The sequence below is a fragment of the Prunus persica genome, chromosome G1 (assembly GCF_000346465.2).
Source record: "Prunus persica cultivar Lovell chromosome G1, Prunus_persica_NCBIv2, whole genome shotgun sequence".
NCBI classification, from domain to species: Eukaryota; Viridiplantae; Streptophyta; class Magnoliopsida; order Rosales; family Rosaceae; genus Prunus; species Prunus persica.
Genome location: NC_034009.1, coordinates 22,196,373 through 22,217,249, shown reverse-complemented (window position 1 = coordinate 22,217,249; position 20,877 = coordinate 22,196,373). Strand labels below are relative to the sequence as shown.

Below are 20,877 nucleotides of genomic sequence, written 5' to 3'. Positions count from 1 at the left end.
ATATGGGGAGCTGCCTGACTGGACGTTTTTGAGGACGGCCTTGTTGTACTGGGACGTACCTTTGTTTAATAGATCCAACTGGTACATTTTCTTTGCTCCACCAGTTTCCTCGAAAATTCTGCTTCACTGTTCCTAGCTCCATTATTTATTTTGGACAGATTATAAGATTAATAACAAATGCAAGGTTCCCGTTATTGTTTTTCGTGTAGTTGCATGACAAATGGGTTATAAAAAAGAAAAAATGGTTTTTGACTCTCATCTTCTTTTTTCTATCTCCATCAACTCTTACCTATCCAAAACTTCAATGTCTTCAAATTATCGAAAACTCGAGCTTCAAAATCAAAATTGTGCCTGCATCAAAACCAATGTTAGAACATCGTAGACTTCTTGTCATTTTGGGGGGTTGGATTTGAGGTTGAGGATTTGAATCACAAAAGTAGTGTGCATTTGATTGTGAGATTTTCTTTTTGTTTTTGGTGAAAATTATCAGATATTTTTGTCATACAAGGAAAAAGATAGGAGAAAGACTTTCATAAAACGGTGATAGCCCAACTAATAATGCTATGACATGCGTGATAATAAAACAGTGTTATACCCATCGAAAACTGGAATATGTTTTTCTCATAAGGCAGATTGTAAATGAAGATGAAAACCAAGCATTAAATAATATTTTTGTTTTGTGTGGCAATAATAATAAACAACTTGCCCCATCATCTCATGTTTGGCACCGTGAGTAGATGGGAAATTTTTGGTTTGGCTTATTAAATTTGTTTTCTAGCAGTCACAAGAAGCACATCATATTTATTACAAAAGCAATGTGTTGGATTTTTATTAAGCAGCTGAAAAAAGTAGTTGGGAGCTTTCTGATTTGTTCATAGAATCCCATTCACTTTGTTTGATTTGTTCTGTCAATTATTGCCCACACAAAAACTTCTGACTGTTACTCTATTCGAATTAGTTATCTAACAAATAATCTGGACTATATTTCCTATAAAATAAAATAAAAAAGGACTATACAGTAAAACAAGTCAGTTCACCATGCAAAATTGTGACGCTGCAAGTCTTACTTGAGGACCAGAAAGGAGATGAGATGGTAAACTACAAAGAAACAAGAAGAAGAAGAAGAAGCTGATTAAATTTTTTTTCTTCTAAAAATTTCCATTAATAAATCTCACTGTGATCTTTAATCACAGGGATTGCCTAGTTCATTCATTTAACAATTACAAACTAAAAAAACTTTCTTGAAATCCCCTCCCCTCCTCCCCCCTTCCCCCCCTCCCCCTTTTTTTTTTTCTTGATAGTTTTGAACAGCTGAACAAGTTGATCATCCAACACCTCTATTTACAAGTAATTAATGAGAGCCAAAATGATGCAAGCTAGCATGACCCAAATGGTATACACAGATATGCTAATTGCTGAATTGGGTCTTTCTTTCTTCTTTTTTCGGTTTTTTCTGTTTTGTTTTTTTTGGGATGGATATTGGCCTATTTTTTTAGCCATAGCCATCCATCTGTGTTAAGAAGCAGTGATGTTGCAGGCTGAGGGCTTGGACTTGTCCAGAATAGACCACATCACCTGAACATCTTCATATGAGCATGCCATCACTTCACCATGCAGAGCCATCACACTACTTTCATTCCCTGTTCATAACATCATGGAAGAACACATCACTCACTATGTTCCATATTATGACTCATATACAATTGGCATCAATACATCATTATCCGATAGACTTGCTTGTCAGACTGTGAATTTGAACCACGTATTCTAATAAGAATTAACCATATCATTGGTCCAGATTCATAATCCGACAACATAAACGTCTTATTATATTGTCAACGTAAATTTGACAAGAGAACATTTTCTCATATACAGAAAAGTGGTAATATTAATATGTATCTACCTTGCAGCTGGGATTTCTTCTGATCTCTGCCTGGCTGCTGGTTGAAGAAAGTGCAAGCTTTCCTGAATGGAGATGTGATGGTTTTTTTCCAAGAAGGCATGTGTGCTTTTCAAAATTGGTGTTCCAATCAATGTAGAAGCTGATAATGTTGCACAGCAGTAGCAGAGTTTAGAATATTTTGGACCCAGATGACTTGAATCTCTCAACGCCTTTTATGCAGAGATAGAGAGCTGGTGTGAACAATTTATATAGTTATATTATATATATAGGAGGTGGAGAGAAAGAGAGGGGCAAGATCCGTGAGATGGGCTTTTTGAGATTAGAGGAACATCACTCTTTTTCTTTTTTCTTTATAAATTTTTTATTTTTCTTATCTCATCTCACCAAGGTCGCCGACTGCACCAAAGCACATGGCGCACGCTCCCAAACAGGCCCTTCCCTTCCCTACCCTTTAGACCCTTAACACGTGAACCCCTTTTACTTTTCTGAATGTGACGTATATTATGGGATTTGCCCATCTCACTGTTTCTCTCTTCTTTCTTTGTCACATAATAAGCTAACCAAATTGCCTTTTCACCAAGGCTTTTAGACCACATCACTTAAGTGACTTCGCTCACCTTTACTATTACATTGCATTGCATTACAATCTTTTTGTTTGATGATGATGATTGCATTTCATGCTTATATGTCCCCCCTTAGAAGTAATGCAATTAGCCAATTACTTTGCTCTTTTCTTGGCTTGTCGATTGAGAAAAACTTGGGTGAAGACGTCCTCACCATATGATAAGATGAGGGACAATCAATATCATGTTAAAACGTTGCATGTATATTGTGACCCCAAGTTACCATGTGAGTTTTGCCATCACTTAATTTAGGATTTCCTGCAAAATATAACATTTGTTACAAATTTGTATATATGATTGAGATTCTATTATACATGTTATATGTTTTGACTGTACAGTTTTTGTCACTCATCTTAGTCTAGGGCAGAGAAATTCAAACCCAAGTGTTTATGCTAACATTTGTGAGTGACTAAGTGAGCCCATAGAAACCCCACACATCCTCCCCCCACCCAAAACCCAATGCTGCAAATTCTTGGCTTAGTAATGTGAGATATTTTATACATGATTATGGAACGGGCCTAATTATCCATCATTAGTATTATTATTATGTCCCATTTATATGACCCCCACATGCCTTGGTAGGCAGAAAGACTGACCAAGACAGCCAAATCTATTTGCAGTCTCTGTAAATTATGCTCTCATGACATATACCCAACCAAACCATGTTGTGTGCTTATAACTAATTAAACCCATTAATCTATGCTTAAATTCAGTTACTTAGATTAATGGATCCATCGGGCATCAAACCGTACTTTGATTAATATAAAAAAAAACTGGATTAGTGGTGCGTTGATTTTAATCATGGGTTGACAAAAGCATTCACACACTCCATAGGCAAACATGATTTAATGTCACAATATTACTCTACCATTATCAAATTGATAAATTGTGGTCTCAAGGCAGCAATATTTGCCCTATTAGCGGGCACATGATCTTCTTTGCATAATGTGTTTTTCTAGCAACCCAAGAGGGTCATGTTGCTAACATTTTAAGAAAAAGAAAAAGGGTTTTAAATTAAGTCAAGGTTTAGCAATTCCTTGGACTCTCAACAACCCAATAGATTAATATTTGTTTTAGAAACTTAAAATGCTCTGTTATGTCTCTGAGCTGAGCACTTGTTCTCTTGTAAAATTTTCATGCAGTGTGAAAGTGCATCCCCCCTTTGATTTTTTGCATCTCACATGCTCACAATGGCAGTTTACCCTCTGATAAAATATTGTTTTAATCATAGTTTATGAGTGGATCTTTTGATTAAACAATAACTGAGAAGGATGATTGGTGGGCAGTTTTCACATGTAGACAGAGCAGGTGCACTAAATTGATGGTCGGTTTTTGTTTTTGGATTTTTTCTGAAAACTTTTCAATGGATGGTGTTGGTTTTTGCCGATCTATGTGCATGTCTTTTCCACTTCTTGGGGCCTTTTTTTTTTCTTCTACTTTAAATATGCTTGTCCCTTTTTTCTCTTGGATTTTTCTTTGAAAAGACTCATAGGAAGCACCAGACGACCCACGTAATAATTGACACAAAGATTATGATGATAATGAGTGGTGGTGGTGGGGAAGAAGTTGCATTGCAAAAGGCTTGTGAGGTCTAAGTTTGCAACTGAAATTGAAATTGGATTTTGCACAAGTGCAAGAAGAAAATAAGCAAGAAAAGGAGACTTTGATTATACGTACAGGCCAACCAACTAACCCGACCCAAGTTCGTGCAAGATAGTACAATTCGGGTTTGGTTTGGTTCGTTGTCTCAACTTTTAGGCCATCACAACTCTGAGGCTCTCAGCTGCTCCACACAATCATGTGTGTGCGTCTCTCAAAGCAATGGAAAAGTAGCCCCCACATACTTTCATATTTGTAATTTGCTTCAATCAATGCCCATCCCTCTCACTTCCCACTTGGGTTGGGTTGGATTTTCATAATAATGTAAGGAGTTTGTAATTCAGTTGGTTAAGAAACAGTTATTTCTACGATTAAGATTTTGTGTTCGAATTTTTTCTTTCAATATTATTTGTATGAAAAAATAAAAAAAATAATGCTCTTGCTTGACTAATTAATTAATTGGAGCACAAGGGCGATGAGATTAAGCATTTTTTTGGGTCATTATGTATTAAGAGTGTGATTAAATTAGTCTTATCAGATGTTGCTTATGGATATAAAACATATAATTTATGATTCCTTGTGATAACTAGATAGAGAACAAATTTAATACAAGAACATGTGCAAAACCTAACAACTAGAAGGATTTTATTTAATCTTCCAAAGACTCAGAGTAACTGAGCATAGATTAAATTAGATAACTGTTTGTGATTAATAGCTTATTTTATGTTCTAAGTTATAACCATAAAAATTCAAAACCTAAACAAGAAAGTCTTCAACCAACAATTGAGAGCGATGCTTTTAGAGAATGTGGTATAGATGTCAGCCTCCAATGTTGTTTCTCCACCTCTATTACCTCTATTTGGCAATACTGATATGTGCATCCTGTGATTTTCTTCTCCATCTTAATTAAAACAAAAAATTGAGAGAGATTAAAGGGAAAGCTTTAGAATTTTATGGGGGCATTGACCTCTGACCCCAACAATCAGCCTCCAATATACGTGGTTGTTGTCATATATTGAACTTGATTGTGCAAGATGGTCTTAAAGTTTTATCTTCCTCTATTGAATTTACTGTTTTTAAGGGTATTTTGACTGAAATGAAAGTGAAATTTGATAAGTATTGGGCTGAGTTTCCTATTGTTTTCTGCTTTGCTACTATTATGGACCCTAGGTTTAAATTATTTGCAATTGGTGAATGGTTAAAGATGATGGCATTGATCAATTCAAAACTTTATGATTTCAATTATTTGATATCTATAAGAAGAGTGTAATGTCTGATGTGGGTCAAAATGTGCAAACTTCAATTGTAACTTCGAGTACCTTGAGCAAAGCTCTTGGTTCTGTAGCTGTCCCTATTATGAGAAATTTCTCTATGCAACACTTGGAAAGGGCAAAGCTATCTTCTTTTTTTTTCTTCTTCCACTGCTACTTCTGAGTTACAATTTTATTGATATACCAACAATAGAGGTTGATGATGAAAATCAGTTTAGTGTTTTATGTTGGTGGAAAAGCAATCAATCACTATATCCTATTGTTTCCCTTATGGCTCGTGATTTGCTAACTATTCCAACTTCCATTGTAGTATCGAAATCATGTTTTAGTGCAGATGGTAGAGTTGTATCAGAGAAGAAGGCCAATTTGAGTTCAAATACAATAGAATCATTAATTTGCTTGAAAGACCGGGTCTTAGCAAATTTAAAGATGCAAGATGCAACACAATGAGCAATGCTCCGAAGAATTAATGAACAATAGAGCATCATGACCAAATTGGATGACAGCTAGTGAAGATGTTAAAAGTGAATGTGATGAAAATTTGACAAGTCCAGGTTGAAATGTTATGTAATTGAAAGCCGAGCCCATGGGGGCGGCCCTGGACTTTTATTTTTTGGTGAAAGGCTAGCCGACCCAAGCCCAATAATTTTGAGTAGGGTTGACCCAATCCGGCCCATTAACGAGCCCTATAGTAGCAAAGCTTTTCAAATTGCCACGTAGGTCAACAAATTTCAATTGAAAGAGTTTTGGCTAGCTACTACCATTGGAGATGCTCTAATATGGCTTAAAAGGCAGTGTTGTGGGTTTAATTTAGATCATAAACCTTGGGGATCTTCCACAATACTCAATTAACTGCTAAAATAAACTTGCATGTTGGAGTTTTACCAAAAATCTAAAACCGCAAAGGACTTGTAACTCAAGTAGTTAAGAGTATACTTTTGATTTCCTCTTCCTCAATATCACTTGTATTAAAAAACAAATAATCTCAAAAGCCAACAATTTTTTCTTTTCCTAAAAACAATCATAACATACAAGACCAGTAAAGGCCGTGGACTTGATTCTCTTCAAGTGTTCAAACTTTGAACTTTGAAGTTTGAAGCCTCTTTTTATTGCGCGATCCATTTAAAATGATGAAAGAATCTTTAGCAAGTCCAACCAGACCCGTAGAGTGTTAGACTGAATATGAATTGAACACTAAAGTAATGGGAAAAATCGCAGAGCACTGCCCAAACTGATGGCTCTGAGTTTTGATCTGCCCTCAATCGCAGGTTAATTGTAGAGTGTAGACTGATTTGTCTGGGATTTAGAACCCCAATAGAATTAAATATTTCACCAAACTTGAGCATCATTGTGAACCATGATTTAATATAAGCATAGCTATAGCGTTTCAATGTTTCATGCAGGTGGTCACAATTTGACCCAAATAAATAAATAAATAAATAAATAAATAAATAAATAAAAGGGACATCTTTCATAGAGAAAAGGGTAACTTTTTGTTCTTTATGCAAAGCATCAACAGAGTGGATAAGAAGTTATATTTAATCCTATGGACTTTTTGTGTGTATGCTAAATGGTAATTTCTCTGCGGGCTATATGGGTTCTGTGACCTCTTGGCCCAATGCCATGCTCTCTGCATTTGTTGCATTATTGGGGAATCAACCACTTGGGTGTTTGTGGGTATTTAGATTTTGATTTGGATAACCTAACCAAAAGGTTTGGGGATTCAGGTTGGGCCATCCATAGGCCCTCGAAAGTTCTAGGTATTTTTATATCAATTACTTTGTTTTTCTATAGAAAATAGTGCTGGAATCCTGTTCTAGTAAAACCATGTTCTAAACTCTTCCCATAGATCTTAACCTAGTTTGATCCCAATCACAAGTATAATGCCTATAATTTGTGATTTACATCTCTCCCTCAGGATATAAATACTTGAATGAAAACTTCCCTGCTGTGTGGTAGGATGAGTGACAGACATTGTCCAGTTAAAACATAACACACAAGAACTTCATACAAGATTACTTACATCGATAGATCTCATTAAAACTGTAGTTACTTATGGGTTATTATGTTTTCATGCATAAGAAATAATAGAAAAAGATAAATACATTCAAGTTAACTAATCACATATAGTGGAGTAGAAAGGCTTTGAAGACAATATACCGCTTTAAAGATGCACATGTTAGAACCACAAAAGGGTCTTCATAAAGGGATCTTTAGACGGTCCAAATGCATTTAGATGATTCTCCTATCATGTAGCTGCGAAAAAGAAACAGAACCCAGTGAGAGTTACTTTTAGCCTGGCATGCCATTGCCTAGCATTTCACACTGATTGCAGCTTCTTTCACCTCAATGGAAAGAGAGAGAATTCAGAAGAGGAGTTAGAATCCTTAAAGAGCAAGTAAAAATAGCAAAACAAAAAACTTTTATATTGTCTTAGACACTTTTTCAAGGTGTTTGGTTTTTTCTTGGACTAAGCCATGAGTTGGAAACCACAGGCATTAGGTTCCTGTTGCCATTTTAGTCTCTTAGACCCAAAACCAGAGCTCTGTTTATTCTTTTTTCAATTGGAAATTGGCAGCACATCTCACTTAATCTCATAGTTAATAACTTAATTTCTGTGATTAAAGACATCAACTATTCTGAGTAATGTGGGCTGTTTGTTTATGAGTACGTAAAACTCACGGCACTGAATTTAGCTATCTTCTCATGCAAGATACCAGACAGTGCTTTGTTGTTACAAGGGATGCCAAAATTATACATATTCCCTGCAGGTACACTATGTGGTACATATCATTGCTCACTTGGAAGTGGACAAAAATTCTTTTTTCCCTTTAGTTCTCTTATGGGAAAAGAAAAGTTGGCAACTTTAATTCATTATGATGCTAGCTTTTGATGTGGATTTTGATTTTGATTTTCACAGCTGGGGACCAAACTTATTTTGCCAAATTGACATTAATTTAGCAGCTGAAAAACTGCCTGATATTTGGACATTAAGGAAACTTCTACCCATTTTTTTCAGTTTAAGTTTTTAGATATGTGGCTTTAAGAATAGTAAAAAAGGAGGAGAAAGGGAGATATACAGAGGGAGCCAACCAGAAAGGCAAAGGAGCAAAGTTATATATAATCCAGGTGAAACTGCACTCTAATATGTATTGATTTGATGGTGAAGATGCAAGCAAAAGAGACAATATTCTCGGTTTTTTCGATCGCCTGCTGTTCAAGATGAAAGAATAAACAAACCAATTTTAACTAAAACAAGAAAAATAAAAGAGAGAGAACAAAACAGCAGTTAATTGTTTTGCTGCAGAAATACCAGACTGTCCGTACATGTTAATTTTCTTCAATATATTCAACATATAGTAAAATGTGTTGGCACCTGTTGCATGTATTTCTCTAGTAAAATGTGTTGGTTTAATAACTTTGAATTGTAATTGATGACAGGTTGCTAATACTTCAACTGTTTGATATAAAGATTATTTTGACGGAAATATAAGCAACCAAGTAAGAAAAAAAGTTTAAAGGAGGAAATTAGGTTGTAAATTTTTATTATCTGGATTTTATTGTAACTAAGTCACAGATTACATGCACACTTCCAAGAAAAAATTACAAGAGAAGCAGGAGGGGATGGAGGAAGCATGGCAAAAAATTGAAGTACAATCAGCTGGTCTGATCAACCACTACTACATCTCTAGCTTAATTTGATCAAACAGCAAAGGTTTGGCACTCGGGATCGGAAACATGACTAGCGTAGAATCTGGTAATGAAGTCAGAGGCTTTGCCGTCGATGCCAGGCTCAGCAGTCCAACCTCCTCTGTCTTCATCGCTTGGACATATTCTTCTTCTAACATAAACACCACCGTCGTCAGAGTAGGTATCGTCTCTGTTGCTGCTAGAAAAGCAGGCCTTGAATATGTTGCAGAAGGAGAAGATTGAAGAGGACTTTCCCATCTTGTGCTTAATTGGTTTCTCTAGTTTTCTTGACAAGCAAGGTTTAAGGTTGGCTAAGCTATGAGGGTTTTTCTTACTAGTTGCAATGGCATGAAATATCTGTGTCTATTTATAGTGGAAGAAACCAAGTAGCTAGCTAGGCCTTAACATGAGGCAGGAAAGTCCAGCTAAGTTGGCTGCTGATTTAAGATGATATGGAGGGTCAGGATTCAATGATATGACTTAGTAGGAAAGGATATGATGGTTGTAAAACTAAGAGAAAGCATAAGTGTTATTGTCCTCTGCTTTTGAATTGACCCAAACAGTTCTCCTTGGTGGTACAGTACCCAACTTTTTCTTTTTCTTCTTGCCATTTTTCTTTGGCCCAAAAGATGCCCTCTAACCCTTTAAAATAATGCCTAGGGAAAACTTAGATTGGATTTGGAGGCACTTGTAATTTAAAATGTATCTCTCAGAAAGCTGATGCATGGAATTTAAAACTAGACAAGTACTGTTACTGAAGTGAAAAAGGAAATCAGAACATGCATAGCCCCAAGGAAACCAACACAAAATCTGATCTCTCAGATTATCTTATGGTACTGTAAGGTCCATTGCACCATCAGAATTAGTAAGATTTAGAGAACCATTCACTTATTTTGCTTCCAAATCAAACATAAAAATTGAGAAATAAGACCAAGTATTTCACTGAGAGTTTAGACGTGTACTTAATCAAATTCTTGGAATGGCATAATTGGTTACCATTTTAAAAATATTTGGTAGCTTGATAAAGTCGCACCGCATATTTTGTACCTAGCTAAGAGTTCTCTTAGAGGAAATCAAAGGGAAGGGTTCAGAAAGATCAAAGATGGAAGCAGAAAAATCAAAAGCAGGCTTTTGAATGTGCAGTGCTTTTCATTACTTAATTTTTGTAAGGTTAACTTTTCGGATAAGCATCGGCTGTTAAGGGTTGGGAGATTGCTAAGAAAGTCCCCCCACAGCCCTTCACAGCTACAAGCAAGCAGTGCGTTCAAGCTGTCTAGCTTTGTGGCATCTCAAAGAAAACCCTGCACTGGAGCCAGAGTTTGGTATGCATTTCTCCTTTTCAGGGTTTTTCTATTCAAAGTTCAGGACACAAGATCTCTGCCTTTAGCCTTTAGTTTGTTTCATTAATCACTAATTAAGTATTATATGTTTTCTTGTTGTAATCACATCTGCTGTGTTATGTCTCAACTTTATGCCCTTGTGTATATAAATATATAATTAGGCAGAAGGGTTTGATGATATTATATACATGTATGTATGATCATATCCCAAATCCAGCCATGTGGCGGACCGACAGTCACCGAATATATCATATATGTAGAGGGTTAAGTCTACAAGTTTGCAAGGCATATAATCTGTGCAAGTAAAGACATTCCTCTCCTTATAAATTCAAAGCTACAATATTAAACTGACCAAAACCCTGTTCAATAGTCACAACTAAAACTACACCATCCAACTCAGAACCAAAATATCAATCTACTTAAGACCATAATTCTCCTCATGTCATTGTCTAAGTATCTGTTTCTTCGAAGGTTCCAATTACTTGCAGAGCACATGTTCTCGCTAATCTACTAGCAAAGTCTCACTAGTCAAAAAGGATTATAGAAATATTACTTTGACTACTTTGACATGTTTTCAACTGCTTCTAGCACATGAGGCAAAGATTTTTAAGTAATTTCAGATTACCTTAGTCTTTGGATATTTGGGTTGGACGTTGGAATTAGAGGCGGCTTGGGCTACGCCTCACAAGAGAGAACTCCGTAATTTTGTGACCCATTTGGATCTGGGGATTGGACCGCAATAAACAAACTGGGCCAAAAGAGCATTCACTTGGATTATAACCCAAAAAAGGTAAAATTTACCAAAGGAGGGGTTTGAAAGAGTCCTTCTATAATGAGGGTCTTATATAGCATTTAGGTGATTCCCTTTCTCTTAATCGTTGGAAAAAGAGAAAAGAATGAGAGATGGAGAAATTTATTGGGATAAGAGACAGGGAACACTATTGAAATTGCAACCCGTCACCCTACAACAAAACATCAACCAACAAAACTACAGATCCACAACAAAACATCAACCAAGAATGAGAGATGGAGAAATTTACTGGGATAAGAGACAAGGAACACCATTGAAATTGCAACCCGTCACCCTACAACAAAACATCAACCAACAAAACTACAGATCCACAATTTTGGACACAAATAACCTCCCCACAAGTAAAACCCCAAATCCAATAGATGGGGAAGGGGAAAAATAAGTACGAAGGTAAGGAAAGAGAGAGGGAGAAAAGAGTAGAAGCAGGAGTGGCCTCCTTCCCCCCTCCCCGGAACACACAACGCAAAAGATGTTTAAGAGAGAGAGAGAGAGAGAGAGAGAGAGAGAGAGAGAGAGAGAGAGAGAGAGAGAGAGAGAGAGAGAGAGAGAGAGAGAGAGAGAGAATGCAAGCAAGGATTTTCTAATTTTAAATTTGAATAATTTCAAGACTGTTTTTTTTTTTAAAATTATACAAAAATCTAGGATTGAATACATAATTTAGTCAAAAAAATCACTAGCCACAAATGACCAATACAAACTAGTCACAAAGGGCCATTACAATTAGTGCTGTTTTTGGTTCGATAACCGCATCGATATCTGGCAACCGGCTACCTCCAGACCCTCATCGGAATGGCCTAAATGACAACTGTGACCGGTTTCGCAAGTTGCAGTTTACCACATCTTTCACGGGTCCGGTTCAGTTGTGGGCTTACTGTGAAGTCTAATTTTTTTTTTTAGTTACTCCCAGTTTTCAAGCCCATTTTTGAAGATCTTGCCCAGTTTTTAGAAGCCTTTAGAGGCCATTTGTTTCAAGCCTTTGTTTGTATAAGTTTTAGGCCACTTAACTTTTGTCATTCAAAATTTTTGGTCATCATGCATCATCATATCATCAAATTATGATACATAACAAGTAAAAGTTAATTTTAAAAAGTTACAATCCAAATACAAAATGAAGTGCAATGAAAATTTATTTAAAAATAAATTACAACTCAAATATGAAATGTGCAATGAAAACTTAAATTGTTATAAACCATGGTGTCTCTCACAACTCAAGAGTAGGTAATGATGATGTGGAAGCAAATTGAAGAGGTAGTGATGTTGTAGAAGTTTGAGTACCGGCCAAATCTAGTAGTAACAAGTAAAAAAACAAACATGAATGTTAAAAAAAGAAGTTACAAACATAATTTATTTAAAACAAAATAGTAGATATGTCATACTTGCTTCAAGTGCTTCAAGTTCTGTATAGAATGCAAGCTCTTCATCCATTGGCTCCTTGTAGAAGCAAAATTCATCCATCCTAATCCAATCACTAGTATATACTAATGCCTCTAATGACAGGACCCGACCTAAATTTTACTTTGGAATCCGTGTTGAACCCCGTGTGTTTCCAACACCTAGCACGTGTCGGGCATGAATGACCAAAATACCCTTCTTGGTCTAATCCCAAAAACTGCTTGAGGGTTTGACTTCTACTGGAAAACCGACAGAGTGTTAGTATTGATTTTGTGATTGGCATTCCCTAGATATCAAATAGACTAAGTATAGATGGTAAATTAGTTGTGATAGAAGAACAATGGAGGTTGTCAAAAATTCAAGATATGATTTGAAGGCACATATGTCAACCAACGATCTCTAAGATAAATTATTCATTCAATCATGCATCTTGATTGTGTTATTTCAAGAATTATTTCAAACTCACAATCTGATTAACATTATGGTTAAGAAGACTTTTTATTTAAAGAAATATTGATTTAATTTATAATCTGCTTTCCAGTTTTGAATATTAAAAGTCTTCTTTGATTGGAAATCAATTAGTATGATTTTAAAAATTAATCTGTTTGATTATGAGCTAATTGATCTTGTTTCTAGTTTAGAAAACCATTATAAAAGCAAGGCTTGGTTTCATTCCTTAACACAACTTTCGACTACTAGAGTTTTCTTGAGTTTTCATATAAACAAAAGAAAGTTGCTGTGCATTATTTTCCAGAAGGATAAATCATCAAGAGTAAGATTATCTTGGTGATTTGTCTTTGCATTCATTTGCATAAGTTACAAGGTTCTCATACCTCTGGTGAGCTTGGATCGATCTCGTCGAGAATCGGATTCAACATAAGGAGAGAAGGAGAAATCCTGTGAGAAGTTGAGTTATGAAGAAGTTGGTACATCGTCTAGAGTGTCTAGGACAAGTTTGTATACTTCCTGTAATCGTCGTTCTATAGTGGATTTGCCTTGGACTATCAAGTCCCGTGAATTTTCCCCAGAGGTGGGGTTTTACCACATAAAATACTTTATGTGTACTTTTTGCTTCTACGTTATGCACTGTAGAGGATTGATACATCGTATCAATCCCTTTGGTGTGTTTTTTGTATTACCATTTTACTCTTGACTACTCAAGACGCAGACCTTACTCTTTTGTGTTTTAAGCCATCCTATAGGTATTTTCAATTGGCATCAGAGAAGGTTGCTGAACATTCTCAGTAGGATCCGACATACCTTAGGATGGAGCATGCCGTAGGCTCAGTTGTGCATCCACCATATTTTGATGGGAAAAACTATGGTGCTTGGAAGACTAAAATGAAGTCTTTCTTATGGTCTATGGATGAATGTGTTTCGAATACTGTGGTTCGTGGATTTTTTGAACCCATAAAAATAACTGGAAAAGGAGATGAAGAACGCACAGTTCCCAAACCTAGAGAGGAATGGACAAATGCAGAAGTCACACACAGTACCAAAAACCAAAGTGATAGGACCCGCCCTAAGTTCCTAGGAATCCGTGACGGATCCTGTGGTATTTTTGACATCAAATTGATGCCGTGCCTACTTGCTAACAATATCCTCTTCTATAAATCAAAGGAAAGGAGGGTTGAGACTTTCTGCTAAAATTTCGGCAGAGTCTTCCCTGAAAAACAGACTTTTCCCAAAAAAATTTAACCTGTCAAACATATTTAAATAATCCCAACAGCAGCATGCACAATGTAAAAGCACACAACTTACATATTAGACCTCCACCCTTACGTTCAACCCTAACATGGGTAATAGTAGAGCAATTCTAAGAATTTCAATTTACAAACAAAAATAAAGTTCAACGAAATAGAAACAAGTAAGAGTTTGTCCTATAGGAGCTCGGGGCTCGGAAGTTCAGGGCTCTATTCAGCCGCTCGGCTCAGGTCAACTACTGCCCGGGGGGCACAAAACAGAAAACTTGTGGGTGGACAAAAATAAAGTCTTCATATAGTTAAAAACAACATACTAACCCCACCGTTTAGAAAATGATGCCGAAAACATGCAATTGTAACCCGATATATTCGTATATAGTCCATTAAAACTACGGTAAGAAACATATATGATAATAGTATACTAATACTCAAACTCACTCATCACCCTTCCCTTTTTCCCAAACCACTCTCACCCAAAACACGTGCCCATTGGCACCGTGAGCGAGGAAGGATCCTCACCGATAAACAAGGACGAAGGTGTATATATATATATATAAGTATGACCACTACCAAACTTGTACAAGGAAACAATCCAACCGGGGGATTGATTGACTAGACCACATGGAAGAATCCTCAATTGACCATGTGGCTAGGAAATGACCCTTCTAACTGAGGGATTGGGCTCATCAGCACGCACAACAGAATCCTCAATACTCATACGCCTGTGACAAGTCCTACATGAGCCAACTAACCCCGCTAAGGAACTACGAAACACCCTCTCAAGGGTGCCCAGGTTTCGACATATCCAAATATCCCATAATTCCAAGTATCGAATCCAAGTATTCCAAAACCGGGGAGGTACATAGGGTAGTGCTAATAGCACTCCAAACTTACATAAACTACAACCCAACTCACATTCCATAATCTCTTTTCAACAATCCCATGTACCCAACACACATCCAAGTATAGATAGTAACTCTCAAAAATAGCATATATCAATTCAAAATAATCACAATTTGCAAATATCCAAATATACTTCCAATACTTTCATAACAATATTATATTTCAACATTTAAATATATAATAAACTCAATATTCAAATAACCCATTATGCATAGTCTTGCGTCTTTGAAAGTAATGATTATTAATTAAAAACAAATCCACTCACAGATAATCCAAAGCTGCTTGACGTTGGGAGGGGTTGAAGAAAGAAGCACCAATCATTCATATTCATTGGTTGTTGAAATGTTGATATAAAACGAAAGCTAATAAAAACAAGACATAGAAGAGGAGGAAGAAGAATAAGAAGAAGCGAATTTGGATTGGAGTGGTATTCTAGGATAGATGGGAAGCACGAGCTGTGCTTCCATTTCCAACTTGAACTTCATTCGTAGTCGCAGCCATGTACCCTTGAGTCGTCCCCTAAAAATAATGTATAAAAGGATCAGGCATACCTCAAAAGACTTGGAGCCAAAAGGCAGGGTAAGGGAACTTGAGTAGTTCTTAACTTACCGGTTGAGTACGCTGAGCCGGAGTATCTATTGAAGAATACGAGGGCTAGATCAATTAAAGTACTTTGAATGAGAACTTTAAAAATAAACTCCTAGTTTTCCCGGAATTCAAAGTGTGTGTACAATGAACGGGGAGTTCTTAAGGTCCAACTACGTATTTCGAATGATGGAATAACCTCGGAAGACGCTCGGTCAACCGAGTGGTCAAACTTCCCAAATTTGGTCAACGGAGCCCGCGGAGCCCACCACCTTCTATTTCCAATCTGAAAGTTCCTACAGATGCAACAAAGTTTATTAAACACGTCCTGCGATTTTGGTCCAGATCGAGTGGTTTGATCACTCGTGATAGCAATATCGGACGGTCACAGTTTTACGTAATCTTTGAATCATTGATTCGGAATACCAGGACTCCGATTCTCAATCCGCGAATTCCTACATGATCCTAGAGCTACATAGATCAACATATTTGGGAATGGAGTCAATCTAACGGTCTGAACATATCAAACTCGGATAACGCCTAATATGCGTAAATTCGATTGACCACCAAATGGTAACCAAATTCAAATCCAAGCATATCGTCATGCTCAAGATGATATAGGGAACATTTTAGAACCAAACGGGCCACCCAACCATGGTCCAATAGCCGCCACACGTCCCGGTAGCGCGTGGGTGGCTTGAGAAAATTTCGATGACACGAAAATTTTCAAAACACCGATCAATACCTATACTTACGTGATCAGGACAACTAGTGGATCAACCTTTGTTCTTAGGCAACGGCCAAAAAGTGGCCGGAGCTTGTTGAAAATTCAAGCCAAACTGAGTTTCAAAAAGTGCCCAGTCAAAACTTGGTTTCAAACTGAGTTTCAAAACTTCAAAATCGATCCTAACCAACCCAACCATTAGCTAGATCACGTTGAAAGGATGAGAAAGCATACCTGGATCGACAAAAATGGTGGCCGGAATCGTTGGAAACGATGCCGGAAATTTTGAAGAAATTCTGTCCTATTTCGAGCTGTTTTCAGTGGCAGGGGCTGTGGGTTTCGCCGGAGGTGGGGTGGAGCAAAGAGAGGGAGGTGGGCCGGTTTGTTTGGGACCAATCCTGTCTCAAATGATGGTCAGATGAGGGTGTTGTCTGCCAAAACAGTGGCTAGTTGGAGGTTGTTATGCGAGAGAGAGAGAAAGATAAGGTCGGTTGGGAGGGGGGGGGGGGGGGAGAGAGAGAGAGGAATCAGATTGGGTTTTTAAAATCCAACCTCAAAATATTTACGGTTGTGCCACCTAATCCTCAACTACAAATTCAAGGTATAACTCTTCTATTGATCTTGTGTAGTTTTAAGGTTTTCTCTGATCATCTTCACCTTTTTCGTTGTTTCTTGAATACTTTCTATCTTTTACAATTTTCCCTCACCCACCTCATTCCAACATATAGGAGTTCTATACTGCCTCCCATATAAAGCTTCATACGGAGCCATTCCATTGCTTGAGTGATAACTATTGTTATAAGCAAACTCTGTTAGAAATATGCCCTTAAAGCCAATTAATTATGTAAAAGTTAAGAGTTAAGGACATCTTTGATAAAAGACATATTATGTTATCAATGGGCAAGAAATGTTGTTTTATACATTAAATCATCCTATATTATCTTTCAATATGTAGAACAACCATAGTTCAAGGAATACACAAGTGGATATGAGAGCTATGTAATGAGATTGTATACATGGAGACTTCTCATCATCCCTAAATCCTGAATATGTTCCTAGTCATAGGAATATTGATTGGGCGTCAATATTCCGCAAAGACCAGTACACACAATATCGTCTCTATATGTAGGGAATGGCAAGGTCTCAAGTCATTAAGTGTGGAGACACATTGATATATATGAGTTACAAATACACTAAACGCGATCCAACACATGAGTTACAGCATGGAAGTCTTTACTCACATGACAAGCTGGAACTCATAAATTGCAATGGTGCAAACTAATCCTTAAACCTGAGGCATCATAAATGTTTTGTGGCTAATGTTGTTAATCTTGGAGGGCACTATACGGTCATGCTAAGTTAGGCATGGCTTAAAGGTGCTCATCAGGATTCTCAATAGAGTCATGAAAGCAAATGAATGTACAACAAGGAATCTCTACTCTAAATAAAGGAGAGAGAATACTCCAAGATATGATTGGTCAAATCTCTGCATAGAGTAGTAGATAAGACTTGAAAGAAGAAGTTTTCAAATCTTACCAGGATAATCATATAAAAGGCATTCACATTAGGATATTGACAATCAGATTCCATGATCTAATAATGTGAATAAGGAGTATTGACATAAAAGAATGATTCAATTGCACGGTCATTCCAATTGGAATAGGTTCTTTCCAACGTCTCATTTAGCTCAGATAACCGTGACTTCCTGCTAGGTGACAACCATGGTTTGTGGATGTCCTAAAAGGTTTCAATTAACCTTTATTAATAGGAAGAATTAAATTGTGGAATTTAATTCATAGATCATCTCTGAGGAGTTGAGTCACCTCACTACCTTGCTAAAGGGAACCTACGGATCTGCACACCCAAAGAATGTGATTAGAGGTACAAATGAGGAGAAATGAAATGAGGAGACACAAGTCAATGGTTGATAATCAAATGTCAAAGTAAACGGTCAAAAGTCAGCATGTTGACTAGAACAATTGACCAAAGTTAAATAGTTTGACCGAGTCAATTGCGTAAGAGTATGATAATAATTTAATAGTTAAATTATAATTAAAAGATTAATTATGGAATTAATATTGACATATAAAAATATTGGATTGGGCTTTTAAATATGATTTAAAAAGAAAGGGACAAAATAGCCCAAAAAGCTATTGGGCCCATGGGATAAGTGGCATAAGATGACATGACCCATGGACCAAATGGAGCCCCAATACCCACCCAAATCCCTTGCCTTTTTGTGTTGGCCTATATAAGCTAAGTGTTGGATAAAACCTAGCTAGGGTTTTTGGTTTCCTACTTTGGTTGATGAGTGATCATCTTTGTATCTCATCTTCCATAAACCAAAAATTGATCCAATCAAGAAGTAGACTAGCATCCATGCTTCTTGATTGCATTCTCTTCATCTCTAGGAGCATTTGGTGTGGTGAGGTAGAGGACTCCAATCTTAGAGCCTTATGGTGAAGGAGTCAAAATCAAGAGAAACAACATGCCTTTCCAACAAAGGTGTTCATTCTTGAGAAACCAAGAAAATGTCATCAAGGGTAGATGTCTATTCCCTTTTTCCCTTTTCTATTTGTGTTCAAAGAGACTAGGCTAAGATACTTGGTTTAAAATGAAAAAGGTTTAGCTCAAACAAAATGAATCCGCCATTTAGAATGTTTTTGTTGTATAGGTTGCGGCTAAGTTCATTTCCTAAGCATTAGATGCATGTTTCCTTCAAATGGTATCAGAGCCAAGTCTAGTCTCTTTGAGCTTTTTATTTTGGTTATTGGTTTTAATATGGGTTTGTTTTCAAACTTATGTGATATATGTGTTAGATATTATTTTTCATGTCACTTATTCATAGGATATGGGATATAGGATGAATGAGTAGGAGTATGAAAATAAAAATCAAGAGATGACACCAATGGGGGTGGCAGCAAGGAGGGTCTTTTTGGGTCTTATGTGTGTCCATGTGTGAAATGTTTACATGGTTGTGTTAGTCTTGAAATTCTAAGTATGGATATGATTTTTGCATGAATTTAGGATTTTTGTGTGATTTGTGAAGAGTCATAAAGATTTGAAAAAGGTTCTTGAAATGTTCTTGGTGTTCATGATACGTTCATAAGATTCTTGTCAAGCATGCTTTTTGATCTTATTTGATACGTGACATTTGTATGTTGAATGTTAGTAAAAAATATTTTATGACATCCTATGACATTTTCATATAGTATATAGTTTATGTCCCCTAAAGTTTTAAAAAGAAACCAATGAAAATGAAGTTGCTTTTTGGGTACACATTGGCCAAGATAGGATCCAAAGGACGGTCAAATAGGGATACCTTGAATCTTTGGGTTCAATCCCATGCCCACTTGTGAATCATGTCTTCAAGGCAAAATGTCAAACTTGCCTTTTTCAGGAAAAGGGGAAAGAGTCACTGAGCTTCTTGAATTAATCCACACTGATGTATGTGGGTCATTGTCAACTACATCAAGGGGTGGCTTTTCTTAGTTCATTATGTTCATCGATGATTACTCTCGGTTGGGCTCCGTATACCTAATACAGTATAAGTCCGAGGCCTTTGAAAAGTTTAAAGAATTCAAGAAGGAAGTTGAAAAGAAAATAGGAAAAAGTATCAAGATTCTAAGATCAGATCGAGGAGGAGAATACTTGAGTATTGAGTTTCTTGAATATCTCAAGAAACATGGCATCCTATCTCAGTGGACTCCACCTGGAACTCCACAGCTTAATGGTGTCTCCAAGAGGAGAAACCGAACATTGATTGTTATTGTCCAATCAATGAGGAGTTATACTGACTTGCCAATATCGTTTTAGGGATATGCACTTCAAATTGCAGCATACCTACTAAATAGAGTACCTTCCAAATCCGTGCCCAAAATACCATATGAAATGTGGTTTGGGAGGAAGCCAAGTTTTAATCATCTTAAGATATGGGGTTGTCCAGCTTATGTCAAGAAGCATGATATTGACAAGCTAGATGCTAGATCAGAAATGTGTAGATGCAATGGATATCCAAAGGAAAATACTACTTCTACCATTCAAACGAACAAAAGGTGTTTATTGCAAGATCTACAAGATTTCTTGAAATTGATTTTGCATTGGATGGCACCTGTGTGCAAAAGGTTGAGCTTAAGGAAGAGTCTGGAGAGCCTCATGAACCTGAAGTAGTCTGATCAAGTCAAGAATCCAGTCCCTTTACCCACACTCACCCAACCTTCACATAGGTCTGAAAAGATTAGTAGAGCACCTGATAGATATTTGGGCTTACACCAAGTTCTTCTCATGAGGGACGACATGGAAGATCCTGAAATCTACACAAAGGCAATGTTGG

At 36.8% G+C, this 20,877-nt stretch overlaps 1 protein-coding gene across 1 annotated transcript; it reads right to left on the bottom strand.

Annotated features, from left to right (window-relative positions):
* Nucleotides 1,130–2,434, bottom strand: LOC18790492. Its single transcript, XM_007226064.2, has 2 exons — nt 1,904–2,434; nt 1,130–1,640 (listed from the first exon to the last, which is right to left on the bottom strand). The coding sequence occupies exons 1-2, from the start codon at nt 2,001–2,003 to the stop codon at nt 1,516–1,518; spliced, it is 225 nt and encodes a 74-aa protein (XP_007226126.1). The 5' UTR covers nt 2,004–2,434; the 3' UTR covers nt 1,130–1,515.